The sequence below is a fragment of the Kwoniella botswanensis genome, chromosome 1 (genome assembly GCF_036426115.1).
Source record: "Kwoniella botswanensis chromosome 1, complete sequence".
Taxonomy (NCBI): Eukaryota; Fungi; Basidiomycota; class Tremellomycetes; order Tremellales; family Cryptococcaceae; genus Kwoniella; species Kwoniella botswanensis.
In genome coordinates, this window is record NC_088599.1 from 995571 (window position 1) to 1018023 (window position 22453).

The 22453-nt window shown below is 44.0% G+C and overlaps 9 protein-coding genes across 9 annotated transcripts; 4 read left to right on the top strand and 5 right to left on the bottom strand.

The window, feature by feature from the left end:
* Positions 1-265: 265 nt before the first annotated feature.
* Positions 266-1322, top strand: L199_000378 (uncharacterized protein; the record flags this gene model as incomplete). The annotated part of the gene is made up of 4 exons (XM_064886145.1): positions 266-290; positions 439-622; positions 744-1045; positions 1153-1322. 4 exons carry the CDS (start codon positions 266-268, stop codon positions 1320-1322), a joined length of 681 nt encoding a protein of 226 aa, XP_064742217.1.
* A 660-nt stretch (positions 1323-1982) lies between these two features.
* Positions 1983-4295, bottom strand: L199_000379 (uncharacterized protein; the record flags this gene model as incomplete). The annotated part of the gene is made up of 9 exons (XM_064886146.1): positions 1983-2048; positions 2115-2157; positions 2228-2335; positions 2463-3020; positions 3086-3265; positions 3344-3563; positions 3713-3976; positions 4040-4111; positions 4232-4295. The coding sequence occupies 9 exons, from the start codon at positions 4293-4295 to the stop codon at positions 1983-1985; spliced, it is 1575 nt and encodes a 524-aa protein (XP_064742218.1).
* A 570-nt stretch (positions 4296-4865) lies between these two features.
* On the top strand, positions 4866-5760 carry L199_000380 (DNA replication complex GINS protein PSF2; the record flags this gene model as incomplete). Its single annotated transcript, XM_064886147.1, has 5 exons — positions 4866-4985; positions 5049-5163; positions 5252-5351; positions 5439-5565; positions 5638-5760. 5 exons carry the CDS (start codon positions 4866-4868, stop codon positions 5758-5760), a joined length of 585 nt encoding a protein of 194 aa, XP_064742219.1.
* A 535-nt stretch (positions 5761-6295) lies between these two features.
* L199_000381 (uncharacterized protein) lies at positions 6296-7213 on the top strand (the record flags this gene model as incomplete). The annotated part of the gene is made up of 3 exons (XM_064886148.1): positions 6296-6511; positions 6620-6769; positions 6893-7213. 3 exons carry the CDS (start codon positions 6296-6298, stop codon positions 7211-7213), a joined length of 687 nt encoding a protein of 228 aa, XP_064742220.1.
* A 743-nt stretch (positions 7214-7956) lies between these two features.
* L199_000382 (uncharacterized protein) lies at positions 7957-11145 on the bottom strand (the record flags this gene model as incomplete). The annotated part of the gene is made up of 4 exons (XM_064886149.1): positions 7957-10076; positions 10131-10792; positions 10867-10976; positions 11122-11145. 4 exons carry the CDS (start codon positions 11143-11145, stop codon positions 7957-7959), a joined length of 2916 nt encoding a protein of 971 aa, XP_064742221.1.
* A 1910-nt stretch (positions 11146-13055) lies between these two features.
* On the bottom strand, positions 13056-15603 carry L199_000383 (pantothenate kinase; the record flags this gene model as incomplete). Its single annotated transcript, XM_064886150.1, has 7 exons — positions 13056-13140; positions 13617-13710; positions 13806-13867; positions 13954-14185; positions 14308-15310; positions 15370-15435; positions 15502-15603. The coding sequence occupies 7 exons, from the start codon at positions 15601-15603 to the stop codon at positions 13056-13058; spliced, it is 1644 nt and encodes a 547-aa protein (XP_064742222.1).
* Positions 15604-17086: 1483 nt separating this feature from the next.
* On the top strand, positions 17087-19902 carry L199_000384 (uncharacterized protein; the record flags this gene model as incomplete). The annotated part of the gene is made up of 7 exons (XM_064886151.1): positions 17087-17161; positions 17288-17588; positions 17658-18004; positions 18067-18463; positions 18522-18808; positions 18861-19284; positions 19355-19902. The coding sequence occupies 7 exons, from the start codon at positions 17087-17089 to the stop codon at positions 19900-19902; spliced, it is 2379 nt and encodes a 792-aa protein (XP_064742223.1).
* Positions 19903-21298: 1396 nt separating this feature from the next.
* L199_000385 (uncharacterized protein) lies at positions 21299-21636 on the bottom strand (the record flags this gene model as incomplete). The annotated part of the gene is made up of 2 exons (XM_064886152.1): positions 21299-21464; positions 21560-21636. The coding sequence occupies 2 exons, from the start codon at positions 21634-21636 to the stop codon at positions 21299-21301; spliced, it is 243 nt and encodes an 80-aa protein (XP_064742224.1).
* Positions 21637-21824: 188 nt separating this feature from the next.
* Positions 21825-22370, bottom strand: L199_000386 (uncharacterized protein; the record flags this gene model as incomplete). The annotated part of the gene is made up of 2 exons (XM_064886153.1): positions 21825-22018; positions 22187-22370. The coding sequence occupies 2 exons, from the start codon at positions 22368-22370 to the stop codon at positions 21825-21827; spliced, it is 378 nt and encodes a 125-aa protein (XP_064742225.1).
* Positions 22371-22453: the final 83 nt, after the last annotated feature.

Consider the following 22453-nt stretch of genomic DNA (forward strand, 5'->3'; position numbering starts at 1 on the left):
ATGATCGTTGAGGACTGACGCTGACGCTGCTTCAGACGCGCAAGCTCACTACCGCTGCTACAATACAACATCATCCATATCCATAAGATTAGAACAGACACCAATCTAGATACATTACCTACAGTGAATAGCAGAGGAAGAGCTCCGAAATCAATCTATTGGATCATCTGAAAGACCTCAGCTCCAAACGCCCCTCGTTCACACCATCAATTTCCCTTCAGATCTCGCTCGACCATCCATCCCTATAGGGTAGACACCTTTCATCATGGAGTGTTCATTCGGTCTTACAGGTGAGTTAATCTCATGAAGCAACAGATCAAACATCCTCTCCCTCTCTCTTAGCAGTCTGGATAGATAGGCAATGTCATGTTTCCTTCTTCACCCAAATCATATTCACGAGCACAGCACACTGACCACTGCTACCCCATACCTATACAGGCAAAGACTACGTCCTGCTATGTTCCGACATGTCAGCCGGACGATCAATCATCCGAATGAAATCGGACGAAAACAAAATCAAAGCTTTGGGACCTCATCTGGCGATGGCCTACGGGGGTGAACCGGGCGATACCAATAATTTCGCTGAATACGTAGAGAGGAATATGAGGTTGTATCATATCAGGTGGGTGAAAGGGTCTCCTGCTGTTGAATCATCATTCATACTTGATATTTCATGATCTACCCCTCACGGAATGGTCAATACAAGCAAATGAGCCAACACGCTAACGGTGGTGATCCTGTAGAAACCATTACCCCCTCCTTCCCGCCTCTGCATCAGCATGGATCCGACGCACACTCGCAGAATCCATCCGATCTCGACACCCTTACGCCGTCAACCTCCTTTTAGCAGGATACGATACGACAACTTCCAAACCCCATTTATACTGGATAGATTATCTCGGTACGAAAGCGGTCGTACCCTATGCAGCACATGGGATGGGTGTGTATGTGAGTTTGAGTACGATGGATAAATGGTGCTTCAACGATATGAACAAGAGAGAGGGGGTGGAAGTTTTGAAGAAATGTATTGATGAGGTTAAGAAACGTGAGTGACACTATGCCAACATCAATTTACCATATATCATTCATAAAAATTCGAGATATATATATATCAACGGTTGGATTGGTGCTTACACTCCGTTGCCCGATCAGGTATCACCGTTCACTTCAATTTCAACTGTATCCTCATTGACAAAGATGGTATCCATCAAATCAACATCGAATCTCAAGATCCACTCTCCGAATTAGAATCCAAAGATTCATCAGCATCTATCGTAGTCGACGCTCCTAATCCACCTTTGGATGTAGGTGTGACTGCTTAATCGCGAGAGAAGTGATATAGCGTGATACAGTAGTACATACAAGTAGAAATACGATATGAAGATGAAGGAACAAAAACATGTATACATATATCCTCATGATGCGTGCTGAGATTTATACTGCAAATGATAAGAAATAGGTATTTGCCATTGTATCTGATCAGCTATCAAGTTACCACATGTTTGTTTCCCTCTCTCCCAGGTATTAAAAGATTTTTGGATATTCCACCGCGAATGGCTATCAAGTCATTGAATTCATGTCCATCCCATTCCAAACGATCATATAAACCCAAACGATGCTATGAACTTTTATATCCATCGTATCACATAACTTCCTCCCTCTATGTCATATATATATCTCACTTATAATATACGTATTTTCTGTAATCCATCTATCCCAAGAAAGGTGAAAACGATCATAATGAGATGGTATGAGTATTGCAAATTGGTAGTTTAAGATGGTATCTAAGAGTGAAAATGAAGAACAACGGAGGATTGAATAGATGACTGTGTTATTCGGTTTATGGTATACGTTTTGTTATAAGGATGAAGAGGGGAATGGATCGATCAAATCGGATTTTGATCTTTCCTATGTACCGAAACTGTCCCAAATATAACCATGTCAGCACGAATGCCGGATGTCTCTTGAGGCAGGGACTTCACTTACATTCCCAACATCTTGAATGGAGCTGTCTTCTGACCCTCCTGTCCAAGTAAATTACATTCGACCTAACATCGGACAAAGATAAACATCAGAAAACATATTGGCAGATAACGCATGAAGTGGAAACTCACATAATGAGGTCCAGCAGCAACACCAGAATCGATGATCGTCAATCTATCGATTCGAAGCTCACTCGTCAGCACCGTCTTTGCAATTTTGTAAGCAATTCGGGTTCACTACTCACGTTGGCGTCGTATCGTGCACATCGGCAATACCGCTCAATTCCACTGCGTTTGCAAAATTATCATCTACCCAGCATGCTGCTCTACCTAGTGGTCGGTCCTCGGGGTTTCTAGGTGAACGAAAGAAAAGTAAATCAGTAACACTTCTTTGGATTCTCAAAATATGCTGTCCTGTGGAGTCGGGACTATACATCGCAAACGATATACCAAGGGAAACAGACTGAACTCCAAACTCACTGTAAATAATATATAGCCACCTCACCCGCACTCAGCGTGATCGGTACTCTAAATTTACTTCCCGCCAATTCAGCATACCAATAATGTTTCTCTTCCTGCGCCGCACCCTTGGATGGATGATGAGCGTACCAACCCGATCCGAAGAAATGTGAAGGTGGAAGGGGATTAATGAGATCATTTGCAGATACACAGAAAGGGTTTACTTCTCTGAATCTTAAAATATCAGATGGTCGATCGGATAACATCGCTTGAGGAACTTTGATAGCTCTTTGTTTCGCTGCTATACCTCCTCCTTCAGCTTCTAATTCCTCTTTCGACTGAGCCGACTCTCCTTGAAGAACGATTTGGTCGGTAGATGGTCCTCCCATGTAAGGTACGTCAAACGCGTGTCCCATCGTCGCTGCCCATCCGGCACAGATCTGAGATTGCATATAAGATATTATGATATCCGCAATCAATTCGTGCCCTGCCGCGTTGGCCAACACTGGATCGGTGAAGAATGAAGTTCGAGCTTGTTCAGGGTCAGATAAATAATCTTGATATAGGAGTCCTTTTGCACTATGATTGAGGAGCATAGATGGTCAGCTTGCGATGATAGAGTATGACCGGAAGCTTTGACTCACCTGATATGAGGAACATCGTAGAATTGAGCGACAACAGTATGTAAGAGTTCTGGACCAGCAAAGCCATTTTGAGCTTGGATCTGAGGGGAGAAATGGCCCAAGATGATAACGGCAGGTTGATCAGGTCTGACCAAGATTGATCGAACGAGCAATTCAAAGTGCGTTAACCATTCAGGATCACTAAAAATGCAGCACCAACATCATCAGCTATTCACCACTTCGCTCATTTACGCTGGAGGGGGAGTGAGCTGAGCTCACTTCGGGTCCGAAGCGTCAAACTCCAAAATGACCAAATCGGTTTGATCAGGTAAATGGTGCATTGAACAATAAGCGAAATAGGCTGAATCGGTTTTTCGTGCTGCTCCATTGGTTACTTCTGATGCTGGGTGGGGGAAAACAGAGTTCCACCAATCGAAGAATTTCGCAGGGTAACATCGAGGTGAAACTGGATCATCACCTGCACCGTGGCATGCGGAGACTACGGAATGACCCATGTAATCAGCAAAAGAACAATGCTTGGTTCATTTCGGAGATGAAAGAGAAAATAGGAAGAGGAAAGACAAAAGGGAAGAAGGATGTTTATGACCCAAAGATTCCTAGTAATGTTAAGAATTCAGTTTTACTCACCTGATCCACCCAAAATACTTATCGTAACAGGCGAGCCAGCCATAGCTTTCTGAACAACTCTCTGGATTCTCGCACCGCTTCCAACGTGTAATCTAGATTTTAACAATCCCCATTGACCTCTCTTCTCAGCTATCTTATCGCCTGGTCCAAAGACGGGACAAAAATCGAATGGAGCCGGATCGGCAGCTGAGGCATTTAAGTAATCTCGTGGTGTTAGGAGACCACCGGTAGTAGCGTATGGTGAGGATGATGGGTCCGATGATGCTACAAAACCCATATAACGAATGTCAGCAGCAGCAAGGATGTTAAGAAAACCATTCGACTTACGGAATAAGAATCTTGATAAGGTGAGAAGACCAATTATACCTACTATCAATAGCCATATACGATGTGATAGACCTGTATCAGGTATATCAGCATCTTTGTTCACCTTTTCAAGTATGGAAGGCATTGATGAATGCATTGATACGACAAGAGTGACAGGTTGACAGGTGTGAGACTTTCATCATCATTACTCACCATATAAAGTCCCAGGTCTATTCCCGCCCTTTTCGTCCAAACCCACTTTTACCTCTCTCAGCATCTTGAAGAGCAGTTCTCCACCTCGAATTGCAGAGTCTTGTTACCCAAAGCTTTTGATGTGAAAAGATGTCTGCCGATGCCTCCTATCTATAGAGGCGACAGCGCGTCAAATCGGAAAATTCGTTAACGTGTCGATATAATGTCGTCGAACGGAGCTGCTCTATGACCAAAGGATCTAGCAGCAAGCTGAGTGTGACAAGCCTTGGTCAAGGATATTCTAGGACCTATGCGGGACGCTGTGAAGAGAAGGGAGCTGAGCTTATACCACAGGCAGAGAGGAGATTGTACTCGTACTTGATCTTTGAGAGGTGGGAGGTGAAGGGGAAACCGAATAACGAGACCAGACAGACTCAGGGTAAACGTCGATAACACGAGTCAGACACGTGGACTCCCTCATTCGAGGTCGGACGCGTCGAGACTAGATGATGAGCCAGAGTGAACATGAGATATACAAAGCAGAGAATACGAAGATGACAAGAATGCAAAAAATGACTGCTTGAACATCGATGGACAGCGCAGATAGTAATAAAAACCACAACTACCGAGCAAGCCATAGAGGACATCTCCCAGTATGGCCCTACCGAAACATCTTCAAAATGGCTTAACGCCCGACGAATTAACCTTCCTAGCGGAGGAAGAGACGATAGATATCGTACCGTTATTTTCCATGACGAGGGTACGATTGTTGAGTGTGAGTCTAAGTCAATCTCAACCAACGAGAGACTGTGTGCTTAGGCTAGTGTTGATGTGATAGGGGATATACGGTCCGTTCACACCTCCCTCCTCAGCCAAAGTCCCTTTATGGCTTGCATTATCGTTAAAGAGGAAAAGGAAATGTAGGATCGTACCTCCTGAATGGTTGAGTATAGGTCAGTAAGATCACAATACCCCCGTCTTGTCCTTTTCTCCTATCCTGTAAAAGTGAATGGAAAGCTGATTCTCAATTTAATATATTAGACCGAGTACAGAATGTGCTGAAAGAGGAAAGGGAAAATGCAGAATCGTTTTGCTCATTACCTAGGAGGTTCATCGAGACCTCAAAGGTATTATTGGATGTGTAAGTTCAGTATTTGTTGATGATAGCAGATATTCGTGAGCATGTATCTTATCGTGTCAAGCTGACCAATCACGTCTGAATGTCTAGCGCTCAAGACGATTTAATGCAGCCTTCATTATTACGAAGCCTACTGAAAGACTTGAGAGAAGTCAGACAGGCGAAGATAAGGATAGGTCTGCAGAGTGAAGGTGTAATGAGAGGAAGCTATCTGCAGGTGGGTACTCTATAATTTATCACTGCTCAGACAAAAGTCCATCACAATACTGACATTGATCATCTTGACAAGGTGACGAACCTGACTCCATTGGAATTGAGCGAATTGAAACCTTTCCTGGTGAAAGCTATGGGTATCATGCAATCTTTAGAACCGAGGAGGGAGGATGATGAAGATGAGGAAGAAGGACAGTAGGTCTTTAGGAATTAGTAAACTGTAGCATCGCGTTTGTTTGAATTTTTCACCCGGTATGTCATAGCCATACATCGATGGTGAGTGGATCTTCTTCGCCAATTTCCTTGACCCTTGTCGGAGGATGCGTCTGATGACTTTGCTTTCTCAGTTGTACAATAGTCATATCTCCAGCCATGCATCATGATGTATAGAAACACCAAGATTTCAAGTTAATCCAATCACGTGCATCTGACCTGACCGACATAGTCGGTCAGCGTAAATGACAAAAAGCGCAAAACCGAGGATAGAATTTGTTTCATCTTTGATTTAGCGTCTTCTTCTGACAAATGGATCACCTTTGTGTTCGATCGTTCGATCAAATGCTCGAGTTAGGTCATCAGATGAGCATTCTTCACATTCAAAATAATACTAAAAACAAATCTGCAAATAACAATCGTATTCTCACGATGATTTTGATTATCCCTCCTTCCTTTCTTTCCTCATTGCCACCCGCTTACCACCGACCTTTGGTCTTCGCTCATTCACTCACTCGACCATGTACTCCACAACAATCATACGAGCGTTATTTCCACTCTTCGTGACTTCTTCGTGGTTCGTAGTGACGCAAGCCCAATGGACAGATGGGAATCCATACGATCCCGAGAAATTGACTTGCGCCACGGGACAATGGTTTGATAACGTCGTGGCTGATAGGTCTCCTTCTGAACCTGGTATGTTGATCACTTCGTTTACGGATGTAGGCGATTGTCAAGTGAGTTCTTTCCATTCTGATTCTCCATCTTAGGCAATCCAAATTATCTGTTCGTCAAACTAGGTCTGATACACTTTGATTGACGATGGAATTACAATACCACCGCAGAGAGGTTGTTTCGAATCCGACTATCTCTATTCCTACTGGCAAAATTCGACTCAGAAATGTTTCTGTCACCAGAACCGAGAAGTATATCCTTCCCAAGTGGGGAATACCACTATGATCACTGATGGATGTTGGACGGGTTCTTTGGCTAGGGTGAGTCAGCTACAACCCAAAACATCACAGTATGATATGATGCCATTCTAGCTCTTTCAAATTCATCGCATGAACAACTCTCAATACGTGACGTGACATTGATGATAATCATATACTATATAGCTCGACTACCTCCGATCAGATTTCAATTCCGCATTCTGCACCGACCTCACCACTATATCTACCTCTCAACCATACATTCATGAATACACAGGAACGATCAAAGGCTGTATCGATCGATGTGGATACCCAAACAGCAATTCTACAGCTCGTGCTATCTCAGTCAGACCTATATTCGCTACCGATCCCAATTGGCAGACATCCGTATACGATTGTGAATGTTATGATACTTCATGGATTGGGACGGTCGAGAATGCTGTACCGTGCGGGTTCGGGGTAAGACATATGTTTACTAGATGGTATAGCAGCGGTGGTCAGGCCTGATTTGGTCGTCTTATAATGATGTCTACCTTAATCAAGCTATCCTTATAAGCCTATGGACTATATATTATAATATGACTATGCCATCAATATTTTCAGCTCAGTAACTTATCATGTGAATGACCAACTGGCATAAGTGCTCAACTCGCACAAAGATAACAGATACAGCAGTGAAGAATTGATCAAGTGTTCGTTCGATATTACTGATACATAATTCATTTTATATCCTTATATACTGATCTTTTGTCTTTGACTTTCTCGTAACTCTTTACTTTCTAATCTACTGTATTCCTTTTCCCTCTATTCCGTCCTTTCGTTGTACTGCATATATAGAGAGAGATCAATTTCGATTCCTTTTGATAAATTCGACTGATACTGATACTGATAATAATAATGTTAATTTTTTTAAATTTGATACAGAATTATCTAAGCGGAAAGAAACCAAGGAAAATGAATCAACTACAAATCAGATTTCATATGTTTGGATAGTGAAATTGTTCGATTCAGGTCGATATACGATATAAGATATAAAACTATTGATACAGTGAGATTGATAGTTCGAAAGAAAATATAAAATAACTGATAGATACATATACGATCGTAGAAGGCGAGTGACGATTGAAAATGAAGGGAGGGAGGGGGTTAAATTTACTTGATAATACAGTCCATACCAAAAAAGAAACGAAAGAGAAACAGAGGAAGAAAAGCAGAGAGAGGGATATCCATTTGTTGGCAGATCCCAAATACTATTTACTAATCGGTTGAGGATTCAGACTCCAATTTGGATAAAACATTGAATTCGCCTGTGTACCCGTATGATTGTGCACTTGAGCTTGAGTTTGAATTTGCGGTTCAATCTCATCATAAAGAGTAAAAGTAGTTTTCTTTCCATTTTCACCAGGAACTAAAGTCTGCGATGCCAATCGTTTATTTCCTGGTCGAGCCATATGGGGTGGAACACCACTTAACACCTGTTGCTGTTGATGTTGATGACGGAGAAACTGATTATTGTTGGTATCCAAGAAAGATTGAGGTATACCGAAAGAAGGGATACGTTCCGGTGCTAAAGTCTGTTCAAGCGCCGAAGAACGTTGGACTACACTTGGTAAAGGTCTATTAGGCTTTTGACGATTGACAGAATGTGTTTGTGGTGGCGACATCTTATTATTCCTATCTTTTTGGTCAGAATTATTGCCAGTACCGTAGAACGATTGTTGTGAGTTGCTTTTACCCAATTTACTGCTCGGTTGGCCACTTAAGGAGAAAGACGATTGACGTTGTTGAATCTCTTTACTCCATTTACCGATATCCGCATGATCATTAGCGTTCATCCCACCAGCAGCAGGTTGTTGATTTAGTAGATACGAATTTTGCGGTTCGGCAGGTCTAGGTGTCAATCCACTAAGGAAGTTGTTAAAGAATTGAGGTCCGTTGATCATTGGCGATTGGAGATCAGGCATGGAATTGGATTTACTTAATGTCCTCTTACCCATGCCTGGTCGAGGAGTAATCAAAGGTCCGTTGTTCGTGTTCAATTCCAGATCGTTGTGCTTCTCGCCCATGGGTGTAAGTCCAGTCATGGGCTCAGCCATGAACAACCTCCAGAGATCTTTCACATCCGAAAGGCTTGGCATCGGTTGAGCTTCCGATTCAGGTTCTTCTGCCACACCCGTCAAAGTGGGGAACGTGGGTCGTCTAGCCGAGCCTCGAGGAACTCCAACTGGTGCAGATCCATCGGAAGACATCGAGGATTCCATAGAACCGCTAGCTGAATACGGTTCAGGTAGAGGGATAACTGAAGACTCCGTGCTACTGAGGTTATCTTGAAGCGACATCTGCGCCAAGGCGTTGGTCCATTGTCCAGCGCTTGATCGTCGACGATGCTGTTGGGAAGGAGCGAACTGAGCATCGTTCAGATCAAGGAAAGTCGAATGAGCAGATGAACTCAAAGCAGAGGCATTATCGTCATCAGAAGTCATATCTTGACGGGCTTGCCAGGTAGGATCGATGAATTGCGAAGCCTGAGGTGGCCACTGATAAGTGTATTCTGCACCGAAAGGAGCGCTGGTAGACAACTGGCTGCTTTGGGTCGGAGAATATTGAACAGGGGAGGAACTGAATGGAACAATCTGAGCAGGATCGCTGTTATGAGTTTGAAGAGTTGGAGCAACATTTCTTCCCTTGAGCTGCCTGTTCTGGTTCTGCCATTCTTGTCCAGATAAGAAGCCTCCAGTTGTTCCAGTGTAGCTGCTCCTTCGTTCGAAAGGCTCGTCAATATCTGGGGGACTGGTGGTATTGTTGGTCAAGGAAGGGGTGCTGGCTGTACCCTGTTGAGGGGAAGCGTTCTGAGATACGGTATTGCCTCCCTGATAATGTGTGGGTGCTTGATAAGTCTCGGCACCTTGCAGTGGAATGTTCATGGAAGCAGGGGATGGTACGATCTGGCCGGTGATGCTACCAGGGGCAGTCCCAGCGGGGATGCTCGGATAGAGAGGTTGGCTGAGGCCACTTTGCACTGGTTGCCAATTGTTGATCGTTGCTGATGGCTGAATTTGAGGGACACTTCCCCATTGTCGATGTGGAATGGTGGACGGTGGTACAGATAAATTAGCCGGAAGCGATGACACCGAATTATTTCGTTGATGATGATTGATAGCTCGGCTGGTAGCGACGGGACTGCTCGTCGAATGAGGTGAAGAAAATTGTGATTGAGGTGAGGTTGTGATCACGCTGGAATTTTGATTGTTGTGAGCCATGTTTGTTTGAGCAGGAGAGGTTGTGTGGCTAGGCACTAGGGGGTATCCAGCCGTGCGGGACCTTTGGGTCTTGTTGTACGAACACTTGATATTTCGATGAGTGCATCGCACTGCAAAGGATAAAAGTTAGCTCTCAAATGCAGTCCAGCAAAGAAGGGACTTACGACAAGGATCCGCAAAGTCACACCTGACTTTCGAGTGATTACATTGATCGCATGCTCTCTTCTTAAATCCCCATTCATATAGGATACCACTACTATTGTTCAGAGGGACATGTCCGATAGATGAATAACCTTGCTCTGAACCAGTGATCTTCATTGGCGCCGCTGTGAAAGGCGGATCGAAGGGCGGTAACATATCGTTGTTACTGTGATTGGCAGGGTATGTAGGATTCCCTAAAATAGCATTGGGATTACCAGTACCGGTGACTGGATTGACAAAAGTCTGACCGTAAGGGGATGAAGACAAGTTGGTCATTCCTGCGGTAGTAGCGAAAGCCTGAGAAGGGTTCGTACTCCAGGTTTGAACTTGCATCGGTCCAGTTGATGATGTCGAGGAAGATGATCCGGCAAGTAGTGGGTGATGGGGATACATCCTCTGAGCTTGAAGTTGAGGTTGTGGTTGTTGGTTGAAACTTGCACTTCTAGGTTTATCCCTAACTTGGTTGATATTGTTATCACCATTGGGTTGATTATTACCATTCGGTTTCTTCATTGCTGAAGCAGGGAAAGACTTCCTTCTACCTTTCTTGTTAGGCTTCTTATCTTGGGGTGCATTTTCGTCAGGTGGTTTATGAGCTTTGTTAACGTGTCGGGAGAGTAGATCACTAGTCATGTGCAGAGCGATACACCTTAGTGAGCTTCGATCATGACATATTCCCAGTGGTCGATGAAAGCTCACCTTCTGGCGAATCTTAAGGGACATTCTTTACACTCATAGGGTCGATCACCCGTATGAGCTCTAAGATGTCTACCGACATGTTGAGGTCGCGTGAATGTTGCCGAACAGAGCTATCAGCGAGGCATAAAAGGAGTGTCAGCAAAAGAGAAAACGGGTGTCTGGAAAAGGAAGCCAGAAGAAGATGAGAGAATCATATTTGGGTCAAAGGATCGGGTAGGTAGTAGCTGATTCGGTACGATGAGTAATGTAACGTACCGGGCATTTATGGTCTCCCCCCATCGTGTAAATCCTGAATTGGCTTGAGCGAAGAAAGCAGTAGAGAGCTCGAAGATGGTTTGAGCAAGGAACAGTCCTCAGAGGGTAATCCTGAAGGTCGAAATGTGATATCTCTCTGGTTGCTCGATTACGATCAGATTCGATTATATTTATGTATATTTTTGCTCAACGTGAATGAATATCGAGTTATGGTCTTGTGAAGTTCCGTCCGAGCGCGGTGATCCGTATAGGATGTTATCCCAATTCGTAGTTGTGTAAAGTATCTAATTTGAGATTGGGTGTCACAGACACTTGACGAGACGAGACTGTATCATTTAATCGGTATGTCGAGACGAGATAGAGTTTGAGTTGGAATGATTGATTTCTTGCGTGTGTTGGTGTATTCTCTACTGTCTTTGTTCTTTCTAAGGTATCTCTATCTAAGGAATGGGATCAAGATAATTCACGTGTGATAATGAGTTTGCACTACAACACGATGAGAAAGCAATGTTGATTAACAAGGGTCAACCAGCAGCGGCAGCAGTAGCAGTAGACGGTAACAGTAGGTGGTAGTCGATGATGATGATGATATGGGTCCGGGAACAAAGGGGTGAATAGATGATTAGATGATTTAGCAGGATTGATTACGATTCTGATTAGGAATCATTACAAAACTACAACGCAAATTACAACACAGACAAGGCATACATACTACAGTTCAGTCATTTCCAAGGTACTGCCGTTACCATACATCCTTATAACAGATGACGTCAGTACGTCATTTACTAGAAATAATTATCCGGACAATTTTGATCTTTTCCCCCTGCTGTGCCCTTTCTGATCTACCCTTAACGAGCAAGTGAGTAGTAACTTTGTTTCCTTAGACTCTGCTCTGCTGCTTCTCTTGTGAATGGAGAGATCTTCTTGGGGAAACAAGAAATTAAATATAACGCTGTAGAAATAGACAACAAAAGGTGTCTACGATCACAAGAGTCTGGATCTGGGCCGTACTGCATCTATATCTCTGTATCTTCATGAGAAAATGAGGAACATTACAACCGACGTCGTTCACACACACACACGTACACGCACACACAAAACACAAAGCTCATATATCATATGAGACGAGATGAGATACAAAAGATACGGGAAAGAAACAAACCATAACCCACTAGTTTCACTTTTAGCACCGTTTTAGCTGGCAGCGAAATGACTTTCCTCTCCTTTGGTATTTGGTACTGGTCTAACGGCACAAATATGATATCACCTCTCTCTCCGTCTTTCAGTGCTTTAGTGTGATGTCAAATCATCAGCGTATCCTTGACGATCAGCAAGGCCAGTCGTCCCATCTCATGCCATATCATCTCCGTTCTAACAAGATGGCCGTCGAATGGGAATGCTTCCGAAACTTCCACATACACAAGTACAGTATGTGTAGACGGATACATACAGGATCCTTTCCTTTTTTTGGTATTTGTCCAGCCTCTATAACCTACTTGCTTGAGAGGATGAAGAGGAAGAAGACTCATTCGTATTCGTACTGTACGTATAACATGTGATCTACAGAACAAAACAACTAGAAAGGGGTAAAATCCCGTGCCGTCGAATTCGACTTCGGCAGCTAGCCTTATGGTAACTTATAGTAGTGCGCAACACTAATTATCAATCTTCAGCCTCTCCATCAGCGGAAAGTAAAAGGAAAGGAAGAAGATACAGCAAAAGATAAAAGTGTAAACTCTCTTTTCTTTCCCTGCCGAATGAGCTGCAAGTTCTTGGGGATCAGCATCATCATCATCAAAATGTACTCATCTACCCCGCTATTTAGATATCATTTTGCGTCATTCGAGAATATGCATTATGCTAGATACTGATTCTACCAGATCAACTTCCCCCAATGCTATGTATGTATGTATATTTACGGTAGGCCTATTACCTTACAATCCGTTCTCACCTTTCCCATTTTGAGGTTGAGGCTCAGGCTCAGGTTCAACATTCTTGATCCAAGCACCTATCGCACCCCTACATGGAAAAGGTCAAAAAGTCAGTCAGCGAATTCACAAGCACATATTCACATGAGCAGATGAGAGGCAAAGAGAAGCAACGCAAAGCAGAGCACAAGCGGGTAATCGGGAGCGGAAGCAAAAAAGGGATCCAGCCAAAAAAAAGTTTAATTTTGTTCCTGTTCCAAAAACATGGATGATCGAGCAAGAAAACCAAGCAAAGTAAACGAGAACGAAGAAATCTGATTTCATAATAATATGATATCATTCTTCTTAGATCACCTGTTGATGACGATACCACCATATTCGCTGGAATCAAACCCTCGGAGTGGCCCTGTCCGAATACAATACTATACAGTAGCATGTTCCGTTCTCATGGGAAGGGGAAAGTAAGACAAAGAATAATAGTCCAAAAGAGCTTGACGAAATAAAACCATCTGGACATTGACATTTGCCGAGCCGGCCCGGAAACACAAGAGCGGATATCACACTCACAAAAATCCTTCGTGTCGTAGGAAACATGCTCTCATCGTTCCTTTACTCCAGAATCTGATAGCGTAAGATAACGTGGAGATGGTTGCGGCGTGGCCTGGAGACGAGAAGGATATCAGCGATTGTTTTCAAACTTGAAGGTGGCATTTGACTTTTGGCAATTGTTCGTGAGTAGAGAGATATACGACTTACCTCTGATGAAGCATCCCCCAAAGAATACCTTATCCAGTCCGTATTTCGCTGCGTTCATGTATCTGTAACACACAAGTCAAGACATAAGCATAAAGCCGCATACAATGGTATCTACAAAGAAAGGTAAGATCTAGAGGGGGAGACTCACGCGACATGTCCGATATTGTTACTTATAGCATACAGCAAACTCTTGGCTATATCTTCCTGTCTGAAAGTCTTCTTCCTTTCCTCTGGGTTTGATCCCTTTCTAAACACTTTACCGAAAGATGAAGCGATTGTAGACGATTTCAATCCGATCTTAGAGTAGTCCGATCCGTAGATATCTCCCACAAGCATGTCTACAGCTGAGTTGTCGCCTTGTTCAGATAAAAGCAGCATTTCTGTTTGACACCATCAAGCAATAGTATCCGCCAGTGAACGATCAGGGAGTAAGAGGCATAGGTGAATTCGAGAATATATAATTAACACTGTATTCCTGTATATTATCGATAGACCAACTTACCATCGAAATTCTCTGCATCCGTCAAAAGACTCAACAACCCCCATAATGTACCTCCACCCAATGACGTTCCACTAACTCGTTCGAACGATCCATCCTCATCCACTTTGACGATACTCACTCCACTTCCTATATTCACTATCAAACAAGGGAAATGGGGTACCGAATCCGTTCCGTCAAGCGTATCAGCAAATGTGACCTGGTATGCAGGTGGAGTGGGTGAAGGTCTGGGTAATTCCGATGCGGGTATGGTCAATTTGATTGGTGATTGAGGTTGTGCGGATGTCGATGTTGAGGTATGCGACACTTTGTATACCAATTCTTCCGAAAACCAAAATACTTCCTGAGGAATTTTCGATACGAAACCTAATCCCAAAATCAAACACTCCATCTCTTCTTCCCTTGTCACTTCCACACCTAATTCGTCCTTTAGTCGATCATAGTACATATGTGCTCCTCCACCAGTAGCCATCACTTTAACGTTCTTTTGCATCTTCTCCAAACTCACTCTATTGGCCGATGCGGACGACTTGATCAAATCCTGTAAGAATGCTATGAGATCTTCGATATGTTCCGTTTCGAACCGAGCGAAATTCAGTAAACCCCCCGGTAAAGGAGGTGGTAAGGAACTACGACGGTATTTCGAATGATGACTCGGTATCTTTCCTTTGGATGCTGAAGAAGGAGATACGGTGTTTATAGGTGGTGATGAGGATGAGGCATAATGGTTATTGTAATCTTCCGATAAGACTCCAGGTGTCAATGCTCCGTTCAAAGCTGGGCGGCGCTGAGGTGGAGAATGATCGAATGGTGCGTGAGAATGAGGATTGAGAGAAGGTGAGTCGGTATGTGATGATGAGGATGCACCGTTGGAAGAAAAAGGTGGGATAAACACGGATTCCGAGGGTGGTAAAAACGGTGAGGAGGTTCCTGATTGTGGGGGAGTGGTGGATATAGGTAAGTTAGATCGAGTGAAATATACTACTTTGGCAAGGGATCCGCCAATCTATCATATCCAGTCAGCAACAGATCTCCGACTCGACATATACCCGAAGAGTTACCTACATCTATAGCGATATGAGAAACAGGCTCAACGTAGTGAGGCAGATATATACCTCTTGAATCTCGGGTCTATAGAAAGTATGATAGTCATATCAGCTTGTGCTATGAGGTTTCACCATACTTAAGCTAACTCACTGCTGGCGATTCTTCCTGTACTATCTGTGCTCCAGTTGTATCCACCACTATCCTCCTTGCTTGAGGGATGGATATGTCTGGCATAGGCGAAGTAGTGGGCATCTCGCTTACTTCCTTCGCCCGAGGTGATGAATCAAGAGATTGATGAAGGAGTGTCACTCAATTGATCAGGCGGATTCTTCTGACCAGAGTTCTGCCTGCGACCAGCTATAGTTATTTGTTTACTTTACAGCACTTCTCGGATCTTCGTGGAGTATCGAACGACTCGAACTGATGCTGACTAAGATATGTGACAGCGGTGTGTTGACGCCCAAGCTTGGTCGAGTATGGGCTTGTGTTGGTCTGACAGGATTGCAGCTGAAGATACTCCCGGCTGGACAGAGTGAATGAGATGACCCGATGAGACGATGTTATGGCCGTGATTATCGTCTCATCTTTCAGATACTCCAAGTTCAAGTCCGACTTTTTTTCGGAACTAACAACGAACGTATTTTGGGGTAATTGTAACTAGCTCAACCACTGGCATTACCCGGTAAAACCCACAGTGGATTTAAGCGCACTGACCTTGTGACCACGTGCGACGGCCTCATGCCTCATGATACAACTAGACCCGTTATCTTATTCGATGTATTTGTTAAATATGACGTGTGATACAGCGTCGCTCCAAGTTGACCAAATTGTTGCGAGCAGAACAAAAACGACTTTTGGGTGCATCTGTCAGTGAAAATGGGATGATCCACTCGACCATCAATCAACCTTCTTCCTAAATCCTCATTCTCATCAAAATCCTCACCTTGCACTGCTTTCGGGCATAGCGATTGACAGTTAGGAGTCAACTTTGCATCGCAATGTTCGCTTCTTACTTCCTCGCTTTCTTCTCTACTTCTTCCTCCTACTCTTGAATTTAACATATATATATCAGACACATACCATTGTACTGCGTTCGCACTCTGTATTCTTGACGTAACGATATCCTCATTCGATACCTCGGATATCACGAATATGTGGGTGATCTTCTTCTGCTTCCTCCATCGTCTTGATTCATCATCCTTCGCCATCCCACTCTATCGGCCATGATGATTTTCATTTGTCGCCCCAGTCCTAATGGCCTCTATCCCATGCGTGGGGGACGCCTTGTGGATTGACTCTATTCGCACTCCAGCCTTTTGTTGCGTCTCTGAGCCGTCTTATCTCTCTCCCTTCACTTTCGCGATACGGTATGATGTAAGGGAGGTCTCCATTAGTGCCTTCCTTTCAGATATGTATCGTGATACGTTGAAGGAGGATCTTCCGCCATTCCTTGTTAAAGTCGTACGTGGTGGGTTGTCGCTGATGATTATTCGCTCGCCGCCTTCGGTCGACAGCTGTCACTCGAAAAGAAGACAATGGATGTTCGACAATAGCTTGGAAAGCAGTATTTGATCTGATATGTAAGTAGATCCAGTCAAGATTATCTATGCATTCTTTTCTTTCCTTCAATTCTTTCTGCATGCGCATCACCCATCTGCTATAACATCTTCACAATTGTACTTTCCGTGATTGCTACTTGGATGGTCTATTCAATTTTCATCATCCCCATTCCGCCATGTCACCTCCCGATAGCCCAACGATTAATTACTTTTCCATGCTAAGACTGACCCAGCAAATGGGATTGAAGTCAGTATGTATCATTGCTTTGATGAGGGCTCTTATCGTCTACTCCAATCTGTTAACCCCGTTACATTGCATCATGTTGATGATATATTAGGTGTCGATACTAACATCCTTCCTTGTCTTTGCCTTTCAGAAATCGGATAGTATCCATTCGGCACCTGCATCGCCAATCTCTGCCGAACCCCAAAGCTACTTTCCATCTGTACCTGCACCTGCACCCGCTTCTCGGGCCAAGCGGCGATTCACCTTACCGATATCTCGAAACAGACTTCCATCGACTTTCGAGATGGATTCCACTGCTGTGGACAGTATAGTGCCAATGGCGCTGGTACAGGGTGTACCAATGCTGAAGATCTCAAGTAAGAAGATGAAACAGGTCATCATTAGGGTGAATAACGGAGGGATATCTTGGTCTTCCAAGAAAGATAACACAGGTGTGTATAAAATATCCGCTTATCGATGCGTTTGACCAGTGACAGCTTACAATGATACTGTCCCGTCAGTTTCGATAAGCGAAGTTCGCGATTTGCGATTGGGTCAACCACCTTCCGACACCTATAACAGCTCACGTTGGATCACCATTGTCTACGTCCGAGGTACTCAATGGAAAGTGCTTCATATGGTCGCTCTTACAGACGAAATTTACAACTTATGGGTACAAACTCTTAAGTCGTTGGTATCAGTCACTTTGGATAGACACGTCGCGGATGTCACTCCTGCGGATCCTGATCTGATTTGGATCAGACAACTATGGCCTATAGGATCGAAGGTCATTGATAGGCAAAAGGCGGAAGCTCTGTGCACCCAGATTGGTTTACAGATACCTGATCCTGTTGCCAAAACCATCGATGTAAGTGTATACCTTCATCTAGCTCACATGCGGGTCATGTAATACTGACGAAAGGATACTAGGGTGTGCTCGACATGTCGACTTTCCATCAACTGATCAAAGATTGTCAAACTCGACCTGATATCGCCAAAATCCACAGTGAACTCTCCGAAGACGGCCCTCTCGACGCATCTCGAGTCAATCAATTCTTGAAAGACACTCAAAAGTTGACAGACACTCAAGCAGTCTTCGAGAAATTCAAACATGATGGAGAAGATCATTGGACCCTCGCGTCTTTGACCGAGTTTCTGTGCTCAGCCGACAACACCGCAAACATGTCACAAGATATGACTCACCCCATTCAGCATTATTTCATCTCCAGTTCGCATAACACTTATCTGGTTGGTGAGCAATGGAGAGGCGAGAGTACGGTCGAGGGGTACATTAGGGTTCTGTTAGCTGGTTGTCGATGCGTTGAGAGTGAGTCAGATGACCATATCCTAGCATAAAGTCACTTCGCTGATTCTCTCTCATTCAGTGGATGTGCAAACGGGTGATCTTGAACCTGTCGTGTATCACCGAAAGACTCTTACTTCGAGTGTTTCGGTCCGAGATATCTGCCGTGCGGTCAATCAGTACGCTTTCGTCGCCTCGCCCTATCCAGTCATCATCTCAGCGGAGATTCACTGTTCGTTCGAACAACAGAATCGCTTGGCAATCATCTTGAAGGAAGTCTTCGGCGACAGATTGGTCACCGCTCCTCTCACTGGGGAATGTACCGATTTGCCCAGTCCGGAACAATTGAAGAATCGAATCATGTTCAAAGTAAGTTCTGATCATGACTGCAAAACGAGCATGGACTGATAGTCATAACTAGGCTAAACCACCAAAACCCGAACCGAAATCACCTAAATTACTGCCGTCTCCCGATTCCGCTACATCTTCCACAGAATCCGACTCTGGTTTCGCCAGGTTAACTCGAAGGTTATCAATTCAGGGTAAAACTGAGAAACCAGATGCCTTCTCGCCCCAACTAGCCGAGCTGTTGGTTTACACAACCGGTGTAAAGTATAAAGGTTTTTCGAAGTTGAACGAATATGAAACGAAGGAACAATTTAGTGTCTCTGAACGTACGGCAGCCAAGATCGTTAAGGAGAATAAAGCCGATTGGGTCAAACACAATTTCAATCATATCTCGAGAGTTTATCCCAGAGGCACGAGATTGACCTCATCCAATTATGATCCTACGGTCGCTTGGAGTGCAGGTTGTCAGTTGGTAGCGCTCAATTGGCAAACACTTGGTGAGTGTTGATGTCAAACGATCTACAACGTGAACATCATGCTGATCTTTCGTTTGATTTGCTCTGGTAGATGAAGCTACATTACTCAATCACGCCATGTTTCACGCTTCAAATGGATACGTACTCAAGCCATTAGCCCTCCGTCAGAAAGTGCAAGAGATACCTACAAGGTATCGAATCAAGATCCAGGTGATATCCGGTCAACGAATGCCATTATCACCTGATCTATACGTCGAAGCCACTTTGAAGCCCATTTCGAACTACTCGTCATGGTCTTCGGCATCTTCCACTTCGTCTTCTTCATTATACGAATCTCCACCTTCCAGCCCAACTTTCAGACGAACGCGAATATCCAGTGGAGTAACGTTGAACCCCAATTGGAACGAAATGATCTCATTCGAACTTACCATCCCCCCATCGAGTCTGATATTGAATTTCTTGCATTTGGAAATCAAGAATAGACAAAATGGTTTGATAGCTCAATGGATCAGACCTCTCGATCTGACTCCCAAGGGATATCATCATTTACCGTTATATGATCCGATGATGAGTAGATTTGTCTTTGCTACGCTGTTTACCAAGATTGATATAGATATTTTGGGTTCCGGTTCAACTTGATTGGTTTGTCTTGGAGTTGAATGACTTGTACGACTAGATGATTATCTGTGTATCCATTTTAACGTTTCGTTGTTTTTGTACATAATGATACATGATAATGCTCCTTAACGAATAAGATAATAATGATACTCTATGCAAATGTGCCTTATGATCAGAAAGGATCAGATGTCACATCGTCGTCTGATAATTGATTGTCACTCAGAAAATGGTTGAAAGATTTTCAGACCTGAATGAGCAGATCTTTTAGTTTATCACAAAAGAGGATAAGAACGAATAATTGATCAATCTTCTGGTTCAACTTTCCGGCTTGCACATTGAGAATCTCACCCTGATTGGATATCAACATGCTCTCTTTCACCTTCCTTATCTTTCTCATCCTATCAGTTCCCGTAGAGGTCATAGTGGCATACCCAAAGATCGATAATTCATGGAAAGACGAAAATCCGAAAGTCTACGATCCTCAATTCATAGGATGTATAACACCAAGGATACGTGGAAACAGGATGGAAGAAGCGTGGGTAGGCCTAGAGGTGTACAGTGAAGATGAGTGTCCGGTGAGCCGAATGTACTGTAGCATCGGATCAACGTATTCCCGTTCGAACTAAATTTGCTCATGTCTTATTACTGGATGTGGGTGATTCATAGCGAGATTGTCAGTCGCTCGCATCGCCCACAGCGAATCTTACTTTCGGTCATGCGCTTAGGATAGCCCTCATCCTACAATCAGAGGATATAGTTGTTGGTGCACGGACTTGTACCATACCATTACAGCTGATGAACTTGGTGAGAACAGGGAAAGGAAAGTGGCGAATTGCAACAAGCATTCAGCTTATGTGAGTGCAGTGATATATACATCAATGTCGCAAGGAGCAAGATGACTCAGGTCAGATGATGACTGCATGTTAACTCTCTTTACCTAGGGCTATTACCTCACCCCACAACCATTCAATTTCCAATCATGCCTTGACCATCTCCACGAAGAACTGGATAACCAATCCAAACCTGAAACTTGGACACTGACACCTTCGACATGTCTAGAATTCTGCCACACTGACATATCCATCTCGAATATCACTATAAAGACCGTCACCTATCGACTGTTCTTCGAGTATGCCTTGACATTGGTGGGAGCGATTGTAAGTGTTCTTAACAGCAGCTCAAAGTGCAAAGAGAGAAGGGAGGGGGAATGAGAAAGTGTGGGGTGAAGACGGCATTTGCCTTTCAGCGGGAAAAGGATCAATGCAGTTCTGGAAATCAGAACAGAATTGATCGGCTCGTCACGTAGCATGCACACTGTAGTACATAAATTGAACGTGTACATGTACTGGTAGTTCGTGAAGGGTCGAAATGATAATCAGCTTTGCCTTGGAAGTGCGCTCAATCAACGAAGGGCTATCTATGGTTTTGATCGACTGCCGTAATTTGTCGTACTTCTTCTAGGTCTCTTGGTAGTTTCCAAACTTTCACCATCCGATATCTGATTTGCCTCTCTCCTCTTCCGTCCCCGAATGGGTTTTCGGTTCCTCTCGTCGAACTCTTTCTTGAAGTCGCTGAAAGTGATGCTGCGCACATGCATCACAATAAGCCAAATTCGACGAAGCAAGTGAACCACTGGACACAATGAAAGGAAGAGGCTGTGCTCAGATGCCGAACTCACAAATCCGCAAGTCTACAATCCATCTTCAATAATCGATCTTCCCACTCTAGCGATAGTCCTGGCTTCCTCAATATCATGGATCGATGGGAATCTATGATGCGTATCTCTCCATCGGCCCTTTGGTAGATGTACCAGTGTTCTGCCCCATTATGCAGCATCCTTCTCGCGTGGAAAGTTTGGTAAATGCCGACAATTGTCTGTCTTCGGTCACATCAGTAAGACCAGCTGCAAGAACATTCCCAGAATCACTTACTTGGCGCAAGCATCAATGAATCCTAAAGCAGTGGTTCTGCCCGACAGGCGTTCCAACATCCTCGAAGATCATGCAAGCAACTTCCGTTTCGGGTTCTATATATGTACCATAATGTGTAGGTATGACTGTCCCTTGTAAATCCAATAGGTGCTCGGTAAAGAACTCATGGTCATTCTTGACCGCTTGCATCGCCAACTTATTGTTGCCTAGAATGAAAAATACATCCCCTCCGAAGTACTGGTCGCCGTCAAAATCCGTGCAGGAGGTGTATTTCACCATCACATTCACCGAGTCGGAATTTCGATAATTGGAATTGATGGGATACATTTGGGCTTGATAGACGTCCCACAACGAACCGGTCCCAACGCACTGACCAAGGGCGATCCTAGCAACAAAGGGGAATTTATGGGGATGTGCAAATGCGGGTCTGGGATGGCGAGAGAGCAAGGTACCTTCCCAATTTAGATAGTGATTCGCGACTTGATCAAAATTCTGTTTATCGACAACGAGCTCCACGTGAGTGACACTAGCGAGCCAGTCGGGTGTTTGGTTCGACATTGCGCCAGGGTTAGGTGTTGACGTTAGCGATAAAGAGTGAAGCGAAACAAGTTTAGTGAACAAATGTGTAATTGTCTAAGGTT